Genomic DNA, 26,023 nt, shown 5'->3' with positions numbered 1-26,023 from the left:
GATGGTTTTCATGTCCGAAACTGACTGCTGTGTATATGTAACTCGATCTTGGTGTAAGGAAGAAATGCCTTGACATGGTGTGGCGGCATTGCAAGCTCACAATTTTATGCTGAGCTAAGGACATTCGATGTAGCAGGAGGTACCGGTTCAACAGCGTCGTGAAGCAAACGTTGGCTGTATGATTCATATGCAGTAACCACTCACGTCGAGCATGGAGCGTGAGCATTTCCTCTACTGCTCGCGAGAAGCTCTACTGTATGTTGGCCGCGTGAGTCAAGTTCAGGGCATTCTCCATCGCAAAAAGCGGAAAGACGCCTGTAAGCAAGGTCTGTGCATCGCGAAAAATTGAAGCAAACTCGAGATCGCGGAAGGCACCTGGTTGCACGCCCAAGGGCGTGCGATAGTCATTTCTGGTTTGTGAGGCCGCTGGTTTTGTACAATCCGAACCAGCCGCAGCATCTGTGCGCTGCCGATCAACCGTCAGAGAGGAACTTGATCACACACTGGGCCCGCCGTGCCTCGTGCACAGAACAGGTGTTTGAGGCAGCGTGCGAGATGGAAGTATCGTTCGAAAAGCCCCTGGCCCTGACTGTCGCGCAAAAACGGCAGCACTTTTGATGCCGCAAATTGGCTACCGGGCGTCGCCAATGCTCCTCAGGGAAGGCCGTTTCGGGAACTTCAACTTCCCGATGTTGAGTGCGAATTCATGCCACGACGCTAAATCCAAGGCAGTGCATTCCAGTAAGTTCAGATACCGAGATATCCCGCGCTGAGTATATTGGTGAAAGCCTGGCCCTCCTCGGTTTGGGCCAACTCACTGGGTGCTTCAGGGATCAGTTGATCAGGAAGGCTGTCGCATGCTCTTCGCCCACAGCATCACCACGCGCGCCGGTTGTCTGCGTTCCTGCTATATTCAAACAAACAAAATAAAAATGCGGGTTACATGGTATGAATTTTCACTTGCCGCACTAAGCCAATATGGCAGGGCTTCTTGTAGCAGGATGTTTCGGGAGTCTGGGGAGGTAGAAAAAGGATATAACGGGAATGTATTGGAGAAAAAATGCCCAAGTTTCGCCCCAGTTCACCCAGCGTACAAGTGCACCAGCTAGTGACATGCGCAAGCAGAAAAACCCCATCGTGATACGCACGCTCCAAAATGCGGTGCAATCTCACAGTTTTCTCCGCACAAATCTGCCGAAAACACCACGAAAACCACCAGACGACGCTGAGGTAAGGCACTTTCTCGATCTGCGCTTGTGTCAACGCATCAAACGAAGCGCCTGCCTCTGGAAAATGTCTGCAACAGCCGGGCCAACAGCAACCGAAGCGCGCGCGGGCGATCAGCACCAGCGCGGCGCACACCTCGCGAATACGCCAAAATACCTGGGGTCCCTTGAAAATGCCAGACGAGGTAAGGGATATGGTAACAATACAACAGTCCGTCTGCAGTTAATTATGCGCCGCTGGGGCCAAACAGTGCGTGTGGACATTGGTCAAGATCACGTGACAAGCTGATGCCGGGTTCTTTGAGGCGTAGGGACGGAACCGCGCATGAAGTGGCCCCGATACGTCCAGTCACACAGACAACGCGCCCCGAGACTGCTGCCGAGTCTGGGCAAAACTGAATAAGTCTGAGAAGTACAAGAAGTCTGAACAAGTCGGAGATGCATCAGAAGTCCAAACAAGTCTTAGATGTATGAGAAGTCTGAACAAGTCTTAGATGTATGAGAAGTCTGAACAAGTCTGAGAGGTCTGAACGAGTCTGAGAAGTGAGTAAGACAGAAGTCTAAAAAGTCTGAGAAGTCTACGACTGCTGCCGAAGACCAGTGCAGTCCGCCAGAACGCAGCGCAAGACGTCACACGTGGCTGAACAGCCCCGAACACCTTTGAGCCCTGCAGTCGCTAGCACTCACATCGTATTATGCACGTGGCACTGCACGGAACAGAGATTATTGTACGGTGCGAATATCTCAGAGACGGTACGCGTGCCACCACCCAGCCCCCACCCAGAAGTATTCCCCGCGCCTGTCATGCAAATGCCTCCAGCTATGGGCACAGGACGCGCCCGCCCTCACCCTCCGCTTCCAGCCGGCGCAGTGCTGGCCGTTGCAGCATCGCCACGCATCCGCCAGGAACCCCCGCCCAGTCGGCCCCACGCGCATCAAATGCGGTCACGGCAGCGCGCAGGCCACGCCCCGAAGTCAGCTGAGTGCAGTGGCGTCACTGTCCACGCGGAGCCAAAACGTTAAAACTTACTTCCTAACAGCATAACAAAACCCATTCGTAACCCATTAACGTCCCTCGAATGTCCAAGTGAAGGTGAAATGTCGAATTTTGACGTCAAGCAGCCATCCTGGGGAGAACAGCTGCGACGCAGGGCTGACGCCCACTGATGAAGGCGCTGTATTGCGTGGTGATGGCTCCTGATGCGGCACCCCACGTCAGGAGGTGTCTCCTGACTGCTGTCCGTGACGCGCAGTCATAGTGCACCTCACAACAGGCGGCAGCAGGACATCAGCCTGACATCACGCGTGACTCAGGACGAGCCCCGATCGCACCAGGACACGCCTCCTGACGTGCCGCACCGCACCAGGAGACCAGGAGACGGCTCAACGTCTCCCCCAAACTATCTTCTGGTCAGCTCCCCCCCCCCCCCCTTGCCCCCCGGAGTCGATCCGGAGCCGCCAGAAGCTCGGCCGACGTCGAGCCGCGGGGCCGCCAGCCAAAGTCGGGTCGAGCCGAGCCGCCGAGCCGCCGAGCCGCCGACCTTCCGCCACCGCCGCGCGCGGCTACTCGACAAACTCGGGCCGCTCCGGGAAGGTGCAGCCCTCGCACTGGATGACCGCCTGGGCGGCGTACACGCCGCAGCGCACGCACACCTCCAGCGGCCGGCCCTGGATGTACTGCGCCAGAAACCCTGCCGAGAGGGGAGGGGAGGTCACGACCCACGAGGCCGTGGGAGGTCACGAGCACGGCACGACATGCGGGAGGGGTTGGGCTTAAAGGCGCGTCGACTGCAGAAGTTATTTGCGCTGGTGTCAGGTTAGAAGTTTGTTCGACGATTTCCAATGCGAGCAGCCAAGCAGCAGCTTTCAAGCGACAGCCATCAGCTGCATGCCGGCACAGTATGGTATGGCCACTCGACATTAATTCAAAAGTACGGTATAAAAAACATAAAGCCAAAAAATCGCGGAACTAACTAAAAACCCAGCAGGCATCTAGATGCCGGGACATGTGCCTTCCCAGGTATCTAGGTCAGTGACTATGAAACTTTGAGGCAGACGCCTCTCAGATCAGCAAAAACGGCTCGGGGTCCGGCCGACATCTGATCGCCGAGCAGACAGGCCAGGGGAGTCTGTTCCAATGTGAGGCGCCGGCTCCGCTCTGTCTGATCGCCGAGCAGACAGGCCGGGGGAGTCTGTTGCAATGTGAGGCGCCGGCTCCGCCCTGTCTGATCGCGCCGAGTCTCAACTAGCACGTGCAGCAGACGATGAGGTACGCAGCTGCGGCACAGCGATCGGGTTTCCCCGGCAAGTAGGAACGAATGTGTCGAGGGAGGGAGGGAGGGAGGGAGAGGGGGGGGGGCGAGAGAGGGAGGAAGGAGGGAGCAAAGAAAGGAGAAGGAAAAAAGGAGAAAAAGACGAGACAAAGAAGGCCGGGAGAAAGAAAGCAAGGAATGAAAGTAAAAACGAAAACGGAAGGAAAGAAGTAAGGGGAGACGAACACTGCAAACGTCGCACGAGGACTCAGGCCGCTCGCCATGTACCGCTCGCCAGTGCAGCTGACAATGAAGGACCGAAGGCGCCGCAGTTCATGGAGATCTAATGGACCTGCCGGTCGGCAACGTAACGGCACGTACCTCCAACAAAGGCGTCACCAGCGCCGTTGGTGTCCAGAACATCGTCGACCTTTCCGACGGGGAACGTCTGCACCTTGCCGTCTGCAACACAGGTGACAATCGTGACGGATTGTTGTTGACCGACGCCCGCAGCTGCCAGGGTCGCCGCCGTCCGCAAGCCCTCGTGGAGGTCAGGGTGGGAGTTGGCTGCCTGAGGCGCGAGGCCAACGCTAGACCCCTCGATTCAAGGGCGAGGGCTCTCGCTGATCAGTTATTACACGCAGACAACGCGGGTGTTGCTCCCTGCCAGTTTGCAAAAGTCGGCAGGGGGGGGGGGGGAGGGGCACACAACGAAGCAGAGCGACGCTGTAGAGAACATTCGTGAGTCGCGTTTACCTGGCACTGGCACATACCCAAGACGATTCATGGGCTTATAGTAAGAGTAGGCTAGATTCGAAAGGTCAAGATGTGATAAGTGGCAACAGCGCCCAAGATAACAGATCTCATGTTGACCAGTGGGAAATCTCGTCACTGACAACGACAATGTAAGCTTATTTCAGTGGGCTGAGAAATATCGGTTTGGAACTTATTAACAGGGCCCATGACTGTTGAATCCACTAAAAGGTCAGCAATCAACCCGAAGGTTGATCAACCGCGCCCGCCAAGGCAGCCAGATGCCGGGCGCCATACGTTGACGTTCACACCGCAAAACTGCCGAATCAAGCAAATCACAAATATTCACCACGTGGCGCCATCTACCGCACGACCTCAGCACTTGAACTTCTATCGACCTACCCAGGGCGACCACCACCTCCAGCTCGCCCTGCGTGAACACCACCATGCGGCTGCGCTTGGTGTTCTCCTTGGGCAGGGCGGCCGCCTTCAGGGCGATCTCCTTGATGTCAGTGGTGCCCAGGTTCTGCTCGGCGGAGAACGTGGCCGCTTCCTGCGGCGACAGACCGCAGGGCGGGGTCAGGCGCCGCCACCGGGAGGTCACGGCCATGGCCACGGCCACAGCCACCGGCACGGTCCTAGTTAGTTACAGTAAGTCACGGTGACGGTGACGGTCACGGCCACAGTTACAGTGAGTCACAGTCACGGCTACAGTTATAGTGAGTGCGGTCACGGCCACGGTCACGGTCATGGTTACAGTTGCAATTACAGTGAATCACAGTCACAGTCAGCCAGTCACAGTTACGGTCACAGCCGAGGTCACGGCGGCATGGACAATTTGGTGGAAATAAAACAGCACAAAACACTACGTTGGTGAAAATGCTGGTAAAGAATGTTGATACTTTGTCGTCTCGCTACGGCAGCAAGGAGTTTTGTGTTTTAGATTCTGACCCTCCCCCCTGATACCTGTGATTTCAGCGGATTTCACAGCCGCGCTTTTTCAACAGAATGCAAATATGCCGCGCCTGTAAATAAAAAGTATTTCTCTCACCTTAATTCATTCAAACTTCTGTACCTGCTAGCTAGGAGGATGTGCAGCAACGAAAATACAAAGTCCATCCCTTTAACTAAGACTGTGAAAAATCCTTCTAGGTAAACGGCAAGACGTACGATGCCACCCCCATGACCATTGAGACCTATCTACCGACATACACAATGCCTCACAACTCAGTGTTGGGGAAATACCAAGCCTCCGAAAATGAAGGAATCTGTTTTTTGTGGTTTGGGACTCGCACGTCATTTTGGTCCAAAACTGATCGGCCGAGCCATACATTTCTGTGGGACGCAAAGCCCTCTGGAAGATGCAAAGCTCCCTACACGTCTGCTGACTTGGACGGAGAATGTGTCGTCTCTTCCTTTAGGCTGCACTGTCTCCCACGCCGGTCAGTGTACAGTACCGATAACCACAGCACTTAATACTCACACGTAAGGCCATTTAAGCATAGTTTCGCTTCTAGTACCGTTGACAACAGTGCCGCTCTCCCAGAGAGCGCAAGGCCAGCCGGGGCTAAGTCCCAGCACCGGCCAGCTGTTTCACTTAGCCTGGTGCCTTACCGTCTCGTTTCCGAACAAGATGTCAACGTAGGGGAAGGCCTTCATCTGCTGGTCCTTGAAGAACTGCGAGAGGAACGGTGCGCTGAGGTTCATCATGAAGACGCGGTTGTGCTTGGCGGCGAACTGTGCAACCTTCAGGATGGACTCGATGGACACGGTGAGGAAGAAGCCCTGCGGGAAGAACGAGGTCGTTACAATTAGATGAATCGTGGCATATCTGACTCGCGAGACCTCTAACCGCATTGACTCGGGAGAATTGTGAAATTTAGATCCACTACTAGAACATCTAGAGATTAAAAAATAATCCTGTGCAGCAATCGTTGAGTGTTTTTTTTTTTGCAAGCTCGCTACGTGGACAATGCCCATGCAAGCCGGCAGAAGTTAAGCCTTTTTTGAAGAAACGTTAGCCACACCCTTGTGACAAGCCGGCTTTCGTGGTCTGGTGAAAAGACACTGGGCCGGAGGGTCGGAGAACAAGCCAGAGCGCGGGAGCATAGCTCGGCCCGCCTGATTTCAGACGGCCACCCAGGTAACTGGCCAATGACAGACCACCCCGACCGGGCGGCCGTGTCGCAGTACAGCCCGTCAACCCGTCAAACCCCGGTAGCCCTTTCGGGAGAGATTGACCTGTGACATAATCGGCACAAAGTCGGTGGCGATTTCAGAGCACGCACGATACCCTCTGCACAGCGAGCTCTCTGAATCCGAAGCCACCCATGAAGATCAAACGAATTAATCACACATTATATCATCATACATCACACCATCACACATATCACTCGCCATATCACATCACGTCCGCATACATCACATCACGTACATACATAATGCATGCATGCATACACACGTGTATGCACAGATAATGCACGCCACGCCGCGTGCAATGTGCGCACAACGCCACAACCAGCTCGACGGCGGGCTGCCATATCACACAGCAAGCTGCCACGTGCAACGCACACACACTTTTACATCACACAACACATACACATCACTCCATCTCGACCATCACTCCCGTCACACCACCGCGCGCGGCCGCTCGGCCACCGGCCTCACCGAGACGTAGAAGTAGTGCGCCTTCTCCACGAGCGCCCAGTGGGCGGTGTCCTCCAGGTGGGCGGCCGTGAAGCAGTTAGCGGCCGCCAAATGCGCGCAGAGCGAGCGGCACTGGCCGCCCTGCGTCACCACCACCGCGCACCGCCCTGCCGCCCGGCAGCAGCGTGAGCACGCGGTGAACAGGTACCGGGCAGCTGCGGTCTGCGCGGCTCGCGCCCAGACACGCTCATGTTGCGCGCTATTTGATGGCTTTGGTTGTGCTTAGATACAGGACTGGTCCATATATCATGCCAAACGTAGACATGAAATTGCCGTTTGTCAACATGAAGTGGGCCAAATCCTTCGCGGGACGAACATTTGGGAGAGCTAATGTTGTCGTGCCGTCGGTTCCACTCCCTCCCCGGCGCCAACAATTTATAACAATTGACACCACTTGCACGCACCGAACAGAAGCAGGAGTACTACCACCGGACGGCGCCCTATCACAAGCAGAGCAAAAAAGGAGGAGCTAACAGGGAGCGGGAGCCGGGGGCGGGGGGAGGCATCGCCAGACGGGTCCGCAGTCAACGCCGGTGTTAGCACACACCGAACAGAAACAGAGGGACTACCCCGAACGACGCCCTATCACAAACAGACCCAACCCGGAAGAGCCAACGGGGAGCGGAGAAGGGGGCGGGAGGGGGGGGGGGGGACATCACCAGACCGGCTCGCAATCAACACTGGCGTCAGCACACACCGAACAGAAACAGGGTAACTACCGTCGCGCATCGATCTGTAAACAGCGGCCACATGAGCCGCAGCCGAACAGGGGACGACGCCAGCACCGCTCGGCTGCAGCCGGTGTCAGCACGGGCCGTGTATCGACTCCCGCCGCGCGGCGGCTCTCTCCCGTCAGCGAGGTTATCAGAGACGTCTGTATCGGAGACACAGCCGCCGGCGCGAGGAGCGCGCTCGGCCGTCACCGCAGAGGCTGGCGGCAGCTGTCACCGCCGCCAGCGAGAGCCGGGCGCAGACGGACCACCCACACACGGACGCACCCACACCCCTGCACACCCACACTCACACACACCCATATATATATATATATATAACTATAACTATATATATATATATATATATATATATAGTTATATATACATAAATGGGTTGCGTGCGTGCGTGCGTGCGTGCGTGCGTGCGTGCGTGCGTGCGTGCCTGCGTGTTAATCACTTCACGCTAAAATAAAACATTAATCCCGATGGAGCGCTCTGCCCGCCTGGTTTTCATCTGCAGACTGGTAAGCTTCACCTGCAATTTTTGTGCGGGCCGTCCATATCAAATCACAACACAGCACGCCGCCCGCACGCCGGCAGCGCGCCGCCGAAGCTCATCTCACCACCGACGGCACCCAGCCGTCCGGAGGTGCTGCGTTACACGTCCGCCCGTCAATTGAATCGACTGCCAGCCCGCGACGGAGGACAACTGGGCGTGCGCTGCTGCACGGGCGGAGCGGGGCGGAGCGCGTGCGCGACGGAGGACGACTGAGCGTGCGCTGCAGCACGGGCGGAGCGGACTGGACCACGCGCTCGCCGGCGGGCTCGACGTCGTCACGCCAGCCGAGCGCGGAGGATGCGTTGCATGACAACGCACGCGCGGCGGACGCGTGCTAGACTGACCAGGATTAAGCGGCCCAGAGGCACCAACCGGCCCAATGGTGGTGGCAGGCGTCGACAGTCACCGCTGGCGGAGGGCCCGCGCACCACGCTCGCTCGGGTCACACCTGTCGGCCGGCCGAAGCGGCGACAGGAGTCGAGCAGGCGCCACCGGGGTCGGCCAAACGCCGCGGCCTCCCGGCAGATGGGAAAACGCCGCCGGCGCTGGAGCCGAGTGTCAGAAGTGACGTGGGTTCTTCTGCCGTGATTGCATTGTGTTCTATGATCTACATTATGTATTACGTTACTGGATCATGTGAGGCGTGACATTGGCTTTTCGAACGTAAGAGTAGCGTCAGATCTTCGGATGTCATTGAGATGTGACATCAAAACGTCGCACGTCCGACATCACAGCCAAATGTTACGGCCCTCTGGACGCGCTGGAAATAGCCAGCCGGCCGCCAGACACAACAATCGCGCCACACGTGACACCGGTCTGCCAGCTATCAAAGGAGCTAGTCACAGTCTAGACATGAGACGAGACGAGCCTGCGCCGGTCGGGTACGGCCACGGCTCGCAGCGGCACGGCAGTCAGCGGCAGAATACAGCTCGCCGCGGCGGACACACATCATCTGTCTCATCCGGAAGGAGGCTGGGCCGACAGCTTGGCACGAGCCGCCGATGGAATGTGATTCGTTTGTACTGCTGATGACCGCATGACGTCGTGACCCCATGACCCCATGTGATCGTCTCAGATGGTCTCCAAAAAAGCGGCTTGATGCGGTTCGTTGCATGGGCATACAAGCTGTTTATATTGCATCTGGTATGCACCATATGACCGCGGCACGGTATTGGATCTCACTCCCACACCGCAAAACGTCATTCGCATCCCGGCGCGACAACGCAGCCACCGGCGCCGACACGCCGCCCGAGACGGACGGCATGACCTTCCCCATCGACTGACGGAATCGCCACACGGGCACCGACGCCAGCGTCATCCGGAGCCCTGACCGAGCCCGACCGGCGGCGCGCGGTCCTGGCCGGCCGGGCGGCGCGCTGTTTACGCGGCGGGCGCCAGGCACCAGCCAGGCGGCCGGGCTCTGTCACCGACGGGCCTCAGTGGCCGGCGAGGCTGCAGCTGGTCACGGCCGACGCCACGACCGGCGGATCGCGGAGGCGTTGTCTGCTGGTGGAGCCCTGGGCTGGACTAAGACGCGGGAACAGAGGAGGGACGGGGGAGGGTCGAGAGGCAGCAGGGCAGGGGGTTGCTGATAAACGTGGCATCGTTTGCCCGTCCAATTCCCGCGAAGGAAAATAACGAAAAGAAACACAAAGAAGAACGTCCAAGCCCTCGGGAGTGAGAACCTCTCTTCCTTCAAGCGTTGAAAGCATCGTCGAGCGCCAGAGGACCGGCACGTGACGACGTCACCGGAGTCCAACACGCGTCACGCCTCGCAGGAGCGGGCGACGCCCGTTTGGTGCAGTCATCGCCCGAGCCATCAAGCGGGCAACGTCACAACGTGACGTGACGCTTAATGTGCCAGGTTCAGCACTGAGGACGACTTCAAAGGCCAGGTGAATGAGCAGACGCCTCTGTGAAGTCTGTGGCGAGCAGACTGGCAGCCCTTTCAAGTCCTCGGTATCGTGCGATCGGTCAGCGTGGAGTCAGCTCGCGCTCTTCTGGCCGGCGGGCAGTGAACCATGCACCTGCGTTTTAAGACTGTCTTTTCCATGCCTTGTGCTTTTTAAGAATTAGTTCAGTATCTAAGTGTGGGAGTACGCCTGCGCTGATGTCTGCTCACTGTTGTTGGATTAACTTTGCTTGAACAAACAGCAAGGGTTTGTTTGCTTTCCTGGTTGGAATAGCCCCGCGCAATCTTAGATGGGCTTGAACCAGGAAACCGTGCTCTTGAAGTGGTCAGGGCTGGCGGGCGGACGGGAGCGGAAGACGGCAATTTCCAATGCTTGAAGCTGTGTTTAGTGGAGCAGTGTCTGGGTCCGCCTCCTCACTACACAGAAGTGCCCCCCCACCCCCCACCCCCCGCGCCGCCCTATTGTCTTGGAGCACTCCCGTCACCGACAGCCCGCTGCGGGATCCCCGGCAGGACTGGGACACCCCCGACGTGCTGACGCCCGTCGACAGTCGGGGCCTGACGAACTCGCCCACTGGACTGTGTCCAGACCAAACGCTTTCTTCAGCCCCCCCCCCCCCCGCTCCCGCCCCGACGAATAAACACACGTCGACTGAACTTCATGTCAGCTGTCAGAGTCGCCACATCGACTCGCTCGAGCGCGGAACAAGCGGAGTGCATTTCAGTTGGGCCCAATATTGGTGACAGATGGACTCTAATCTCATGTTGTCACGCCCCGTGCGCGACGCCGTGTTCTCCGCGTGTACGTTGTGTCATGTGACTTGACGTTGATGACTGGACGAAGCGGCTTGTCCAATGTAAGGATTGGGGGAGGGGTGGGGGGGGGGGGAATTCGAGGCTGAATACTGATATACCTGCCCAGGGCCGCAGCCAGCTGCCGATGCTGCCGCTCGCCGCCCGCCAGCGGCCACAGCCCCGGGAGGGGGGGGGGGGGGGGGGGCTCGCTCGGCGCCGCCGAGAACAGCGGCACATGAGCGCGCGCACCGTCACGAGCGAGACGCCCCCGCCCCGCTCCGTTACGATCTGCCCCACTCGAGCGCCGAGGCCGCGTGATAAGGCGGCCCATCACACGGGCCCTTCCCGAGAGGCGGAGAACTGAGCAGCCGGGGTATAACGAGAGATTCCGCCGACTCATCGACAGTTCACGGCAGGTGGAGGGGTGGGGGGGGGGGTGAGTGGGGGGGGGGCGGGGGGGGGGGGGCGTCGTGACCCGCCGACAGGACTAGGTCACGACACGGCGACGAGGACAAATTGGGAGGGGGCGTTCGGTAGCGCGACTCTGTTGGACCTTTTGCCCCAATTAGCCACGTCGTTAAGCCCTGGCCTACAGGAACGTCCTAATACTATCATCAATAAACCGCGGTGGTTTCTCGTCAAACCCATTAAATCTAAAGTCTGCGGAAATACTGCACCGTTAACTGTTTGGAACAAAAATCTGAGAAGAATGGTAATCATACCAATCAGGAAATACCCCAGCTTGCTGCACAAGAAACTGAAACCAAAGAACCATTACTACAAAGACATAAGTCTTATTCCCCCCGGTGAACCCAGCCTGCCTAATGCATAGGCGGTGTATGGCCTCGTTGAGGACAGGGGAGGATGGTGCCGATTGAATGAATCGACGCCGATCGGTCTGAATCGACCTTAAAACGGCTCCGCGGTGCCCTGGCATGGCTTCAGCGGGCACACAGAGCACGTGACGTCACTCTTTGGAGGGCCTCGACCAGCGAAGATTATACCCAGGATTGGGGACCTTCAAAGATGATAATGCCGACATTTTCGATCCATACCACCACAAGGCACAACGGTTACGCCGCCCCGCCACCCGGTCCATTCCTACACCACTAGGATGTGGTGTCCATGACCAGTAAAATGCACCATTTACCATGTGGAACAGCTGAAAACACATCCCCCACTCCGGACGATGGATCCAGGTGACGTCATCCTGCCCGGTGACGTCACTCTAGCGCCTGGTGACGTCACCCGTACCCCGCCGGCTGTGACGTCAGAGCATTTCCCGCCAGCGGCGAGCCGGAGAGCCGACTCTCCTCTTCCAGAGCGGCGGCGGCAGCTTCCGAGCCGCTCATCAAAGGGGGACCGCCGGCCAATCCGATCCGAGCCACGCCGGCCGGCCCGGTCACAAGAGAGGGGGGGGGGGGGGAGGCGCGAGCGGCCACGGTCATAACCCCATGGTACCAGCACGACTCGCGCGTGGTGGGGCAGGGACGGGACTGCGGTGCCGCCTGCGATCGACGCTACGACCGGTGAATCCGTCTACATCTGTCGAACGTTACGCTGCCCCGCCAGCTGGAGGAGGCGGCTTGGCAAAAAAAAAAAACAGCGCCCAGCAGGGATCGAACACGCGTCCTCTTATTAGCCCCAAAGGATCATCCCCGTTGTCAGCACCTAACCAATCTCGAGACTATTCAAGGACACACGCTAAACCTCTCGGCTAAGCCTCTCGCACTGATAGTCGCAACGGGACCTTGCAATGTAAGCAGTGTGCGAGGTTCGAACCGGAGGCACCGTATTCCGATGCTACGGCGAGAGCTCTTCTCCTGCCGCGCCTGGCTGGCCATACCAACCGCCTTTGCCTGCACCAGCAAACGTTGCCTACATACCGCACAATGAAAATCTGTCCCAGCGCCAGTGCCAGCCACGTCAGACCCGCCCCAGAACCCACGTACGCCGACGGAAGCTCGCTGGTACCAGCAGGTGAACCATAACAAGTGAACCGGGAAGTGAAGAAGGTGAACACTATCCGTATCGATCCTCGTAATATAAGCCCGTAGCGTATGTTGTAGTTAGCATGTTGACTATTGGAATCCACGCCGCGTGCAGCAGCCATCTGCATCTGGTTGCGTTCTGTCGTTTGCGGACGCAGATCACTTCTACGTAAGAAGCATCGGCAGCCGGGGGGCCAGGGGCACTGAAGGTTGTTGCGTGGCCAATGGTGTGGCATGCATTTGAACGATGCATGGCCAATGGGGTAGCAGGATTTGAATGACGTTGCTATGGCGTCACGCATTCCTGAATGACCTTGAAATAGTCTGCATGGGAGAGTCTGCACATCTTAGCGAACGCGTAGCTCAGAAACTAGAGCGTTTTAGTTCTTCAGAAGGGCGGGGCTGTGAATTGCACCGAATGATCTTCCACATGGCTATTTTACTTAAAAACACCATACAAATGTGGAATGCTGCCTTTAACTCGCAGCCCGGAGTTCAGCCACCGCCCCTGGAGTCCAAGCGCCGCACCGAATCACTCTCTCTCCGCGCGCAGGACTCCCCCGCCCCGGGACCACTCACCGGTGGGTGTGCTGTCGTTGTACTGGTACACCACGTTGACGCCGTCGGCCCTGGCCGCATCACTCAGCTTCTCACTGGTGGCGTCCCGGCCCACACAACCGAAGAAGGTGGACGCGTTCGGTCGGCTCAGCAGCCACTGCGCCGTGCGCAGGGCGTTCTGCGTGGCGCCGCCGGCCACGTAGCTGACCTTGAAGCGGGACACCATCTCGTCGTACAGCGGCATGTGCTGGTCCTCGGCCAGGATCGCGTTGTTGGCCTTCAGACCTGATGGAAGGTGATGCTGTTGGTGCTGTTGCTTGATGGGAGTCAGTGGATGCATTTTGATGGGGAATTGCGTGATAACCCTATGTGATGAGGTGAAGACTAGATTTATGTTTCATCTGCTTTGTCTGTTATGGCTTCTTTTAACTACTGCACAGGTGCAGTCATGTCTGTGCGCAGTAGTTTCATGCACAACAGCATATGCAGTGTGGCACAGTGAATGTCTAGATTTAGGCACTGAACTATGGGCCATTAAATCCACAAAATATGCATGCTGCCTTTGCCAGTATGTTCAGTTAAAAAAGGTGAATATCTACCACAATTAATAATGTCCCTAACTTAGTGGAAGCATAAAAGAGGACACCACAGAAATATATGTAGGCTGGCTTATCTACATTTCTTACCATATTTATCCAGGAACTCCTGGTCACCATGGGCAGAGATGTCCAGGAGGGGATTGCCCATCCCAAACAGGATTCCATCACTGAAGAGAAAGGAAATGGTTATGTATGTACAAACTCACCATCCAGGCTCTCACTAATGGCATTACAGTTGCATATAAAAGCTGCTGGATCAGGAGCTCTGCTGGACATTTCATCACAGGACAAGAAAGGGGCATGCTTGAGAAGAAAAGATATATTCATCTGAAAGTTGCAAAAATTAGCCAAACTTCTAAGGTTGAGCATGCTGATGCATATACCCAACATCATTATGCATGTTTAGTAGCAACATGTGTCACAATGAAATGTATCATATGAACATTTGCAACTATAAGTAAAAAAAACACACTAAGGTTTGCTTTCCAACAGCAGAAGCTGCCACAAAATGGGGGCCTATTGTTCATTAAGGCAGGTCCAGAGGGGGAGTAACCATGAAGGATAAATCAGGGATATTCCTGGACCTCCAGGACAATCTGTGCAAATCTTAGGGAGGTAAGTTAACCGCAGAACGCTCTTTCAGAGCACAGGAAGCCCGATTTTATGGGATTTTAAAAATCCAAACCCTTTCTGCATTTTGCCGCCCAAGCCGGCGTTGCCCCCTTCCGCAACCTCTCCCTATCAGGAGGGTGTTCTGAATCTGCCCCTGGTTACCATTGATGTAAATTCAAGCTACTGTCAAAAGGATGAATCATTGTCCGGACTACCACACACAAACCATTGTTTGCAGCAAGGACTGAGGAGAAACAAGTGCCACGTTCAGAGCTGAACAAGTTCCCACAGCGCCCGCGGTTCACGTAGAAGCCATCTGAAGCCGACAATGCCCCCAGTAAGCCAACGGCACATCGAGACGTTCTGCATTTTGGGCTTGACTCCGGAATCTCCGCCCCTTACGCTTGCTAAAACGGCCACGTGACTCGCACGTTACTCACGTAATACCGACAGGAGACATGACCTCCCCCCTTTCAGAATACAACCGACTGAGAGCGGGTTGTGGATGTTGGCCGTAGTCATTGAATGATGTCTTAGCGCCAGGGTTCTGCACCGTAACACCACATAGATTCGTAAATAAATGTGCCGCACAGAGGGTACTGCTTTGACATGTTTCTGTTGGAAATAACAAAAAAGACTAATTTCTTGGCTATGAATTTATTTGTAGCCAAATTTTATTATCTACCTTGCGCCAATTTTAATAAACTTAATATGACGTTTGTATTGGTGCATAATGATGGCGCTTTATGATGTAGAGACAAATGTAACGCCATAACGACAGTACCAAGCCGTGAGAATTTAGTGTATGTTTTCCCAAATTGAGCTTGTTTGTCTCAGAATACGTGAAGTAATAAACCAGCATAGCCTTTGATCTAGATCTAAAATGAAGGCTGGTGTCAAACGAATATGTTGAAATGACGGCATGAAACAGTTAAACTTGTGACGGATCTTGCTCTGTAATTAATTGATTAGCAGATTTTTGTTAGTGCTGTGTAACTAATTTGGTGCAATATCATTTATTTTGGACATTTTGCATTTCTTGTGAGCATCTCGGCAAATGCTGGACACTATGCCGGGAAGTACCATTGAAGGGTGGTCCGTCGTGGTGGCGGGTTCATCGCGAATATTTGTGTGATAGAGTATTCAGTGTTGGGCGTCTGGGCGTTTGGAAGTGGCACATATTGCTTTATTTTGGGGTGAGTATCAACCGTTTACTATCATCTAGCTGGGAGTGCACTTGGGTTGGTGTTAGCTTTGCAATGTCATGCTCCACGCCGGTCATTCTATGACAGAACAAGATAGTATGGAACAGTATAGCTTCTCAATCGTCATCTTTCCATAATTCGGTCGGTTTGCTTCCGAGAAACGTGTCATACATGTTGGGCCCAACAGCAGTACTAACTGCCTTTCGCCTGATCGTGACCCGGTTGGTTGTTTGAGCATCACAATTTTGGGTGGAAAGGTTTCGCTGTAATCCCCTGAGATAAACACTATGGTTTGGGGAAATACGGTCTTATGTGAACTTAACTGTGCTAAATTTTAAGGTGAGGCCATTACCTCAGAGTCAAGTCTGGGTCAAGAGGCCAGCCAGCTGTAAAAGGAATGTTTGACACATGAAGACATTGAAGCCAGCATGATATATGATAAAGCGAGCTCCCTTTTAATTATTGGTGTACCTTTAAGTGCAAAAGATTGCTCTAGATATCATTATTTTTTGTTGAGTAAATATGCTTGTCAATGTGTCATGGTTTGATTGTGTCATCATATGTTGCACAATGTTGGTTCATAGCCAATTGATGGCTGTTATACCATGTCTATAGGTCTTAAGAGAGACAGGATTGTGAATGGCATCTAAGGCCTTTAAGATAGCTATTTCAGTTAAAAACTCCACATGAATGTGAACCTCTCCATATAACTTGGCTACCTGTTCATGACAAAAGACTGTCTAGGCTTGTATCATAATTTTTATATTTGAATTTCTAACTTTAGCCTAAAATTATAGGCCATAACCCCACCACACATTTTTTGTGGAGGACAAAAATGCTTTCACACACTGAGATGTGCTAGAAACTGCATTTTACCTATTCTCAGTGCCTAGTGCAGGCAGGATAGCTTCATCACACTTAACATCGACCAGATGTCCATGGAAAATAGACTGTGCATGAAGAGTGCAAGTGGTGATAAACCAGCCAATGTGGCATGCTAATCAGTGACATCATGCCCTGGCCACCACCTCCTCCAGAAGTTATTGGTGTCCAGCATACAGATGATGTCTCAGGGAACTGAATGTAGGCTGTGTTACTGGCTGAATTCTACTAGTTTTACAAGCTTAAACATGGTAAACACCCACAAAAGCTTGTCAAGAAGAAGACTCAGCTTTATTTTTGGCAGTTTATTTAAGCAATATATTTAAAGGTTAAGCCCTCAATCAATAGAAGCAAACTGGTCCCACGAGCTCATGCTGCACACTTTCTGTAATACACACCTGTTCATATGCTCTATGATGACTGACTGTACCTTTTGTCATTGACAACACCTTCTGTCACTTCTTTTCTCCTTTTGCAAGATACATCTAACACATAGCCACTGTGTCCCATGCGACTGCATGTGTCTCACATGCACATGGTTGCATCCCATGCACTGCATGCACATGAAATATCCTTGTGCCATGAAGCATCATGTTAGGCACAAAATTATAATTGTAGTTGACTTAGTTGCATTGGGTGTACCGTGGGCAGGTGGGGGCCATGTCCGATTTCAACCTACAGGTGTTGGAACAAGCAAAAGGGCAGTGTTCACAGATTATCATTAGGTCTGCTGGGATGGAACAGCCAATCAGCCGGCCACCTAATGTGCTAACAGAGTTTTGCCACATGTATCTCAATGGAATAGCAAATGACCGGACCTACCATGCTGTCTGCACGTTATCACCATGCCTGACTTGACCCATGCGCATTCAACTGGGCTGAAGGTGAATAGGCAGACCACCTTAAGTGTCACATTCACGTATTGTCGCCATGTGTGAGTGTATCCTGTGTGTGTCCGACCAGGCTAAGACAGTGGGTTACCACATGACCACCACGCGTGCCCCTCGTCCCCAGGCTGCCACCATGTCTGACTCCATCCCGCGCGCCTTCGACCGGGCCGAGATAGTCAGCCTGATCGTGCGCACCGCCGTCGCGTCGGCCATCACCTACCTCGGCGTCAAGTGGGCCGTGGACATGATGGACCCGACCAAGAGGCGCCGCCAGGAGGATAAGAAAAGGGTGAGGCTGGCGGACGGCGGCGTGCGGGGTGACGGGTTTCGGATCGAGAGGTCCGGGGTTCGACTCCCACCGGGGGAAATTTTGCAACGTTGGGGACGAGAAGCGTCGTAGGTGCTGGCTCCCGCCAGGGTGTGGCAACGGTAATGCCGCACGATAAATAATCGTCCTCCAGTCATGGTGGCCGTCGGCGGCGGTATGTATTTTTGTTTGTGGGGTACGGCGGCGGGACTAACCATGGATGATCAGTTCAGCCCTGTAGGCCTCAGCGAGAACCTTAGCCGTCATTGTTTGTCATGCTGCCGACATGTCACTCTGCGAGCGTCGCTTACTGACTTTCGAATGTCCCCTAACTTTCATTGGCGCCATCACTGAAAGGTCACAGCGCGTCGAGCGAAATGAACATGTAGGTTACGCCCCATACAAAACAGCCCCAGCCCTAGGGGCGAAGTGTTCCGCCCATATACGGACTGTAATATCCATGTAGTTTGAGTAGAACACCTAGGTCTTTCAGTTTGTAAAGGATGCAGCTCTCATAGGTCATAATATCAAATTATGCAGTTTGTCACCAGTCATCAGACCACCTGGGAATGAACCTCGTTCACGGACCAGGTGGCACAGGTGGCAGCAGCGAAGAAGCTGATCGGAGTGGGGCAACACAGGGCCATCTCCGCTCGGTAATGATTTTTGCAGCTCGTAATGCAACGTAAGCCGCCATTCTGCAAAACCTGTTTACGATATGTCAAAGACACCAAAGCAAAATCAAGCAACACGACTGGCAGAGCTACAGTCTCCATGCTTAAGGTCAACAGCGCGCCAGTGTGAGGAGACGACAGCTATTTTTGGGTTCATAAGTCGCATCCGTTGTCGTGGGCCGGAGTTTATCACAGACGGCCTTGGCAACAGCGGAGGGACGGCGTGCAGGTGACAGGTGCCTCCGCCCTCCCTTCCCCCCCCCCCCCCCCCCCCCTCACTAGGGTCGCCGTCCGACGTGAACGGAGGTGGGGATGCACTAAAGACTCATGGTCGAAATTTGACTCACCACATGGCTACTAAAAAAATCATCAAGTGCGGTGAGCGACGCGTGTATCTTGTGATGGACGGTCTTGCGAATGGAGTCATGTTGAAAGGAAAGTTGCGCGTTTGAAGATATTGAAGCAAGCATCACATATGATGGATCAGGCCCACTGATAGCCTGGGTATACTTTTAAGTAAAGTGACTGCTCTAGACAACACAGTTTCGCGATCAAGTGAATATGCTTCTCGATACGTCGCTGATGACGTTGTCGTGCCTTGCACAACATTGATCAAGAGCCAATTGACGACCGTTATGTCTGGTAATCGTGCTCACGAAGGTCAGATATGAACGACCCGGCCATGATATTTGTTCGGCCTTGATCGCCGCATGGATTATGAAATAGCAGGATTTGAATGACGATACTTTGACGTCATGAATGCCAAGATGACCTTTATATACTCTCCCCGAAATACTCTCCCCATTTTTGCGGACGCGTAGTTCAGAAACTGGGGGATTTAGGTCTTGAGACGGATATGGTTGTGAACTGCACTAAAAGGTCTTCGAGATGGCTATTTCAGCTTAAAACCCCATAGAAATGTGGAACGCCCCATGTAAAATATTCCCTCCTTGCTGTGAGAGCAGATACTGAGAGCACTGCATGAGGCTTTCCGCCGCGTTAGTGCCACACGTCCTCCGTTTAACGATACGTACGTTAGCGGAGAAGTCATGGCAAAGTTAAAGCAAACAAATTTGGCCTACGTGAAACTAGGGTGCCGATAGTGTAGTGGTTGGCGCGTTAACGCCCACCCTTCCTGTCAGAGTGATAGTAAGGCGACGTCCCACACGTAAACGTAAACGTGTCACGTAAACATGGGGCATGGTCCCCGCCTCGCGGGCTTCACCCGTGTGGAACAACAGCACAAAAGCTTGAGAGAGAGGTGTTTAGCAACCGAAGTGCATACGCTGGCGTTTGCAACGCGATGCGCTTCCTACCGAGGGGCTCGCGCATGGTCTGTTCAGCTCTATATTTTTGCTGCGTTTTAAACGTCATGTCGGCAACAACGCGTTAAGCAGATACACTGGCGTAAGAGGCGTGGGGACCAGGGGAGGCGGGCTGAGCCTCCGAATTTCTGAAATTTTTAATTAGCCCGATTGGCTGGTGACTGGAAGGAAATAATAATAATAAAATGGAAATCGCCCCTTCCAAGTTCGAGAACTTCTGGTGTTCATGGCGTTGTCGAGTACGTTAAGCGCTCTATGTGAATTTTTGCACCTGTACTTGCTTTACCAGAACACGTGTCCGACAATTTTGGGTCTCTCGAGGGTTGCGGGGAACATGCCCTGACGTTTTGAAAGCTAAGGGAGAAACGTTCGCCACGCCCCCTCCCCCCTCCACGGTGTCTCCGCCCCTAATGATCGCAACAGCAACGCATTGCGGGCCCTGCGACGGATTGGTTTGTCGGCGCACGTGTACAAGGCCCTGTTGACGAGGCAGGTGTTACATCAGCTGCTGCCCACTGACCTGTACTTGACCTCTATGTGCCCCCATGTGACCTCTGTGTGACCCCGTGTGGTGTATGTGACTCACATGTGACGTCTGTGATCCATATGTGGCCTTAATGTGACCCCATTTGACGTATGTGACCCGCGTGTGACCTCCGGGACCCACGTGTGACCTCTGTGACCCCGTGTGACCTGTGCGTGCCGGCGGCAGGCGGAGCGCCTGCTGAAGCGTCTGGGGGTGGACAAGAGCGTGCAGCTGACCGACTACGAGATGTCCATTGCCTGTCAGCTGGTGGAGCCCATCTCCATCCAGGTGTCGTGGGATAGCATTGCGGGGTGAGTAGCACGCGCGTCCGACGTGCACAGCTGCGCGGGCTGCTGATGTGTCGTTGGCTAATGAGTAGGGGAAGGGAGACAGGCGCCCAACGCACGACAAGGCGCACGTGCCGCCAGCATGGAGCGGTGATGTGGCCCACCTGACGTGCAGTTAATCAGGCGGTGGAGGAGGGATGCTACAACTGGCTGGCGCGCGACCAAAAGAGCAGGTGATAGCGTGTGTCGCGTTCCCTTTTTGATGAGAAAAAGATCTCCACACCTGGCCATGTCACCTACGCGCTTGATCTGACGCTTCACACCAGCCTATTCATACCAGACCATTCACACCAGACCATTCACACCAGACCACTTACACCAGGCCATTCACAGCAGACCATCCACACCAGACCGTTTACACCAGGCCATTCACACCAGACCAGACCGTACGATCCACGCCCCCATCCCGATGTGTGACGCCATACGCGCTTATCAGCGCTGTGCCGGCGTCCCTCGCCCCAGTCTGCGCGCTCCAGGCGCCTCTGACCCGGCGCCATCGTCGCCACAGGCTGGACCACGTGATCCAGGAGCTGCAGGAGACGGTGATCCTGCCGATCCAGAACCGGGAGCTGTTCTCGGGCAGCGCCCTGATCCAGCCACCCAAGGGCGTGCTGCTGCACGGCCCGCCCGGCTGCGGCAAGACCATGCTGGCCAAGGCGACGGCGAGGGAGGCGTGCTGCAGGTGGGTGCCCGCCCTCCCCCTCCACCTTCCCTCTCCGCCGGCTTTGGGTCGGCTGAAGATGACCTACGCGGTTGGTGTCAAGGCATGGGAGATGTGAGAGCATGCAGCGAGGCCAGTTTACCAGATGTGGTATAGGTTAACATACCGGAAGGGTACTAGATGGTGCTGTAGGTTGTCATGCCAGTAGCGTTTACCAGATGGACTAAATATAAGGTTTACCAGTCTGTACCCCATGTTGTTTTAGTGTCCCCTCCTCCGCTATGGTGTAGTTGTAACCAGTGTGGTGGAACAGTCTGTCAGAGGAAATACCCTGAGAACGCAGTAAGCGGCACACCAGCTAACGTGCATTGGGTGTCATTTTCCTCACGTTTTCAGCTGAGTTTGACCCTTAGCTCAGTGTGACGTCACACCAATGGCTGATCAGCCTCGGTGTTCAACAGGTTCATCAACTTGGAGATCTCCAGCCTCACGGACAAGTGGTACGGCGAGTCCCAGAAGCTCTGCGCCGCCGTCTTCTCGCTGGCCGTCAAGCTGGAGCCCTGCATCATCTTCATAGATGAGATTGGTGAGAGTGGCCGGGTCTTTGGCTGCGCTGGAAGTGGTAGGATGTTTGTTTCTGTATAATACAGTATTGCGTATATATATATATATATATATATATATATATATATATATATATATATATATATATATACGCAATATATATATATATATATATATATATATATATATATATACGATATATATATTAGCATGTACGCAATGTTCATATATATATATATATATATATATATATATATATATATATACGCAATACTGTATTACACAGAAACAAACATCCTACCACTTCCAGCGCAGCCAAAGACCCGGTCACTCTCCGGCCAAGACCCGAGAGAGAGAGAGAGAGAGAGAGAGGAGAGAGAGAGAGAGAGGAGAGAGAGAGAGAGGAGAGAGAGAGACGAGAGAGAGAGAGAGAGAGAGAGAGAGAGAGGAGAGAGAGGAGAGAGGAGAGAGAGAGAGAGAAGAGAGGAGAGAGAGAGAGAGAGAGAGAGAGAGAGAGAGGGACGAAGGAGAGGAGAGAGAGAGAGGAGGAGAGAGGAGAGAGAGAGAGAGAGAGAGAGAGGGAGGGGAGGAGAGGAGAGGGAGAGGGAGAGGAGGGAGAGGGGAGAGGAGAGGGAGAGGAGAGGAGAGGGAGAGGGAAGAGGAGAGGGAGAGGGAAGAGAGGGAGAGGGAGAGGGAGAGGGAGAGGAGGGGAGAGGGAGAGGGAGAGGGAGGGAGAGGGAGAGGGAGAGGGAGAGGGAGAGGGAGAGGGAGAGAGGAGAGGGAGAGGGAGAGGGAGAGGGAGAGGGAGAGGGAGAGGGAGAGGAGAGGAGAGGGAGAGGGATCTCTCTCTCTCTCTCTCTCCCTCTATCTATCTATCTTTCTATCTATCTATCTAAACATGCCAGAAGGGTACTAGATGGTGCTGTAGGTAATCATGCCAATAGCGTTTACCAGATGATCCACACACCGCTGTTACTTTGCTCCTGATAATACTTGGACCTGTGCCAAAAATTTCAGGGTTTAGCTTCTAAACAAACCAAACTTATACACACACATGTACGCACACATGCATGCACGCGCGCACGCACACAATGCCGCGCGCACACGCAAACACGCACGCACACACGCAAACACGCACGCACACACGCACACACGCACGCACACACGCACACACGCACGCACACACGCGTACACGCACGCACGCACGCGCGCACGCACGCACGCACGCACGCACGCACGCACGCACGCACGCGCGCGCGCGCGCGCACACACACACACAACACAACACACACACACACACACACACACACACACACACACACACACACACACACACACACACACACACACACACACACACACACACACACACACACACACACGACATGTATGGCACTGCCAGCGCTGGCGTGTCACAACCAACCCCGAGATGTCGCAATACTAACGCCACTCCCTCCGCCCCCACCCCCCCCCCCGCCGCAGACTCGTTCCTGCGCTCGCGCGCCACGCACGACCACGAGGCGACGGCGATGATGAAGGCCATGTTCATGTCGCTGTGGGACGGCCTGATCTCGGACCCGGCGCGATGCGTGCTCGTGATGGGCGCCACCAACCGGCCGCAGGACGTGGATCGCGCCATTCTGCGCCGCATGCCGGCCGCGTTCCACGTCGGCCTGCCGGTCAGTCGCGCCGCATGACGTCACTGGTGTGACGTCGTCACAGGGTTGTGTGTCCAGCAGCAGGGTGTGTGTGTGTGATGGGGTTGGTGGGATCAACGGAGGTCGTTGTGGCCACTGGTGGAATGGTTGTTTTTCTGTCTACGTGTGCGTGTGCGTGTGCGTGTGCGTGTGCGTGTGCGTGTGCGTGTGCGTGTGCGTGCGCGTGCGCGTGCGCGTGCGCGTGTGTGTGTGTGTGTCTTGTCCAGTGTTGTTCTGTCCAGATTGACAATGGTCGTCGGCCGGTGGGATGGATGGTTGTTTGTTTGTCTATCTGTCTGTCTGTCTGTCTGTCTGTGTGCTTGTGTTTGTCCTGTCCCATCCTGTCATGTCTGACTTGTCATGTCTGTCCTGTCTGGCCTGTCGTGTCTGTCCGACCTGTCGTGTCTGTCCTGTCCGACATGTTGTGTCTGTCCTGTCTGGCCTGACGTGTCTGTCCTGTCCGACCTGTCGTGTCTGTCCTGTCCGACCTGTCGGTGTTTGTCCTGTCTGGCCTGTCGTGTCTGTCCTGTCCGACCTGTCGTATCTTTCTCTATCCTCTCAGCCCATCTGTGTTTTTTGTGCACACTACTGTCTGTGTGCATGTGTGTCTGCCTGTGTGGCGCATAGGTTTGAGTTTTATGCATTATTTAAAGCATATGACGCTTAAGGGAAATTCCTCTACGGGCAAATCAATGCCGACCAGTGCGGACAAGCGTTCTTCATAGGCTCCATAGTCCATGTTCCCTCACCATCCTCAGTCTTCACAGCCCCCTTCATAGGGTCTGAACCCTGCTGTTTCTGTTGAATTGCCTTATTGGCAAAACATGAGTATCCTGTACGCATTTGCCCGGCCGCTTGTGCGTCACGTCTGGCCTGTGTGGAAGCGCGTTTTTCACTTACGGCATCCTCGCTCGTCACGCAGTCCGCCTGGCGGTGCAGCCAGGCAGTCACCGATCTCTTCCGCAGACTCTGGAGCAGCGCAAGTCCATCCTGAAGCTGGTGATGCGGGGTGAGAAGGTGTCGGAGGACATCGACTACAACCGCCTGTCCAACCTCACCGACGGCTTCACCGGTGAGTGGGCTTGCTGCGGCTGTGGGCTGGCGCTGGGGGAGATTGGCTCTAGACGCGCCCTGGATATGGGGACATTCATGTGGACGGCGGAAGGGTCGGGCTCACCTAGACACACAAAAAGCATGTTGACGTGAGACTTAGACCTGAAAAATACAGATCAGTTTTGTATATTGTGTGTTTCGTTGGCATTTAAATGGGTCAAGTCAACATGCCTTGTATGTGACTAACTATGAATGGACTATAGCAAAGGTGGAACTTGCCAGTTGACTGTTATTTGTGGATTAATTGCGTAAAAATACACAGCATCACCTCTGGATTTATATCGTATTTTCTGTTTCGCCAGCGGCTGGCTCTGTTCGCTCTTAATTGCTGCAGAGTTTTGGCTTCATTGTCGGCCGCCTTGGTGTCATAGACAGGCATTAAGTGGCAGTGATTTTGGCGGTAACGTTACGGCTGAAGAGCAACATGGAGGTGCTGTAGGAGCCCTTCAGCATCTAATGTAATCGAACAGCCACCACTCTGTGTTCTGTCGGCTATGTCAGTATTAGCGTGGCGTTGTTCACTTGCTCCATTTCTGGCTGTGGTGCTCTGGTTCTTGCCAGCCGCTCTGGTGATAGCACCGGTCACGGGTGTGACACGGACACAGTGTCACAGTGTGACACGGATGTGTGAAGGTGGCGGATCACATGCAGGATGCCCGGACGTCAGGGAACTGTGCAGGATGACAGCGTGGTCTCCGGTGCGCCCGCACGGTCTGGCAGGGGCGTGTGCAGGATGAGTAGATCACCCGCGGGTGTTCCCGCAGGCTCTGACATCAGGGAGCTGTGCAGGACGGCGGCCATCTACCCCGTCAGGGACTTCATGAGTGGGCGTTCTTCGAACAGGTGAGGGGGGCGGGCACCGCGGCCTTACCCGGCGACTTGTCCTCGTCCAGCGCCCCTCCCTCACCGAACAGGTGAGGGGACGGGCACTGCGGCCTTACCCGGCGACCCGTCCCCTCCCTCCAGGAGTCGCCATGGAGTGTTTGTCGCTTTTCTTCCGCTGGGCGTTCGCACCTTCTCCACTTTGTCTTTCATTTCACGTCGTCGCGGTCTATCACCTTGGCAAGCTCTCCTCCTTCCCCCTCCCCTCCCACACTCCACCCCCACGCTCTGGTGTGGTCGGACAGTCGAACGGCTCACCACCCTTCATCCCCTT

The 26,023-nt window shown here is 54.7% G+C and overlaps 2 protein-coding genes across 2 annotated transcripts; one reads left to right on the top strand and one right to left on the bottom strand.

The window, feature by feature from the left end:
* Nucleotides 1–760: 760 nt before the first annotated feature.
* On the bottom strand, nt 761–15,155 carry LOC119104510 (adenosine kinase). The gene is made up of 8 exons (XM_037228225.1): nt 15,117–15,155; nt 14,152–14,231; nt 13,487–13,750; nt 6,899–7,044; nt 5,846–6,016; nt 4,634–4,784; nt 3,860–3,940; nt 761–2,917 (listed from the first exon to the last, which is right to left on the bottom strand). The coding sequence occupies exons 1-8, from the start codon at nt 15,134–15,136 to the stop codon at nt 2,790–2,792; spliced, it is 1,041 nt and encodes a 346-aa protein (XP_037084120.1). The 5' UTR covers nt 15,137–15,155; the 3' UTR covers nt 761–2,789.
* A 617-nt stretch (nt 15,156–15,772) lies between these two features.
* On the top strand, nt 15,773–25,714 carry nmd (no mitochondrial derivative). The gene is made up of 8 exons (XM_037228226.1): nt 15,773–15,872; nt 17,778–17,942; nt 20,672–20,796; nt 21,341–21,514; nt 21,955–22,079; nt 23,540–23,736; nt 24,721–24,826; nt 25,632–25,714. Exons 2-8 carry the CDS (start codon nt 17,787–17,789, stop codon nt 25,712–25,714), a joined length of 966 nt encoding a protein of 321 aa, XP_037084121.1. The 5' UTR covers nt 15,773–15,872; nt 17,778–17,786.
* The last annotated feature ends 309 nt before the right edge of the window (nt 25,715–26,023 follow it).

Source organism: Pollicipes pollicipes, unplaced genomic scaffold (genome assembly GCF_011947565.3).
Source record: "Pollicipes pollicipes isolate AB1234 unplaced genomic scaffold, Ppol_2.1 Scaffold_6052;HRSCAF=7182_pilon_pilon_pilon, whole genome shotgun sequence".
NCBI classification, from domain to species: Eukaryota; Metazoa; Arthropoda; class Thecostraca; order Pollicipedomorpha; family Pollicipedidae; genus Pollicipes; species Pollicipes pollicipes.
This window is presented reverse-complemented; position numbering and strand designations above follow the sequence as displayed.

Bases quoted from the DNA above. Each gene is read 5' to 3' on its own strand.
- nmd (XM_037228226.1), top strand. From the start codon at position 17,787: ATGTCTGACTCCATCCCGCGCGCCTTCGACCGGGCCGAGATAGTCAGC. The intron at 22,080-23,539 runs GTGAGAGTGGCC...CCCCCGCCGCAG, and splicing joins CATCTTCATAGATGAGATTG to ACTCGTTCCTGCGCTCGCGC. The intron at 23,737-24,720 runs GTCAGTCGCGCC...TCTCTTCCGCAG, and splicing joins CGTTCCACGTCGGCCTGCCG to ACTCTGGAGCAGCGCAAGTC.
- LOC119104510 (XM_037228225.1), bottom strand. From the start codon at position 15,136: ATGTCTCCTGTCGGTATTAC. The intron at 13,751-14,151 runs GTAAGAAATGTA...ACCTTCCATCAG, and splicing joins GGAGTTCCTGGATAAATATG to GTCTGAAGGCCAACAACGCG. The intron at 6,017-6,898 runs GTGAGGCCGGTG...TTCTTCCCGCAG, and splicing joins CGCACTACTTCTACGTCTCG to GGCTTCTTCCTCACCGTGTC.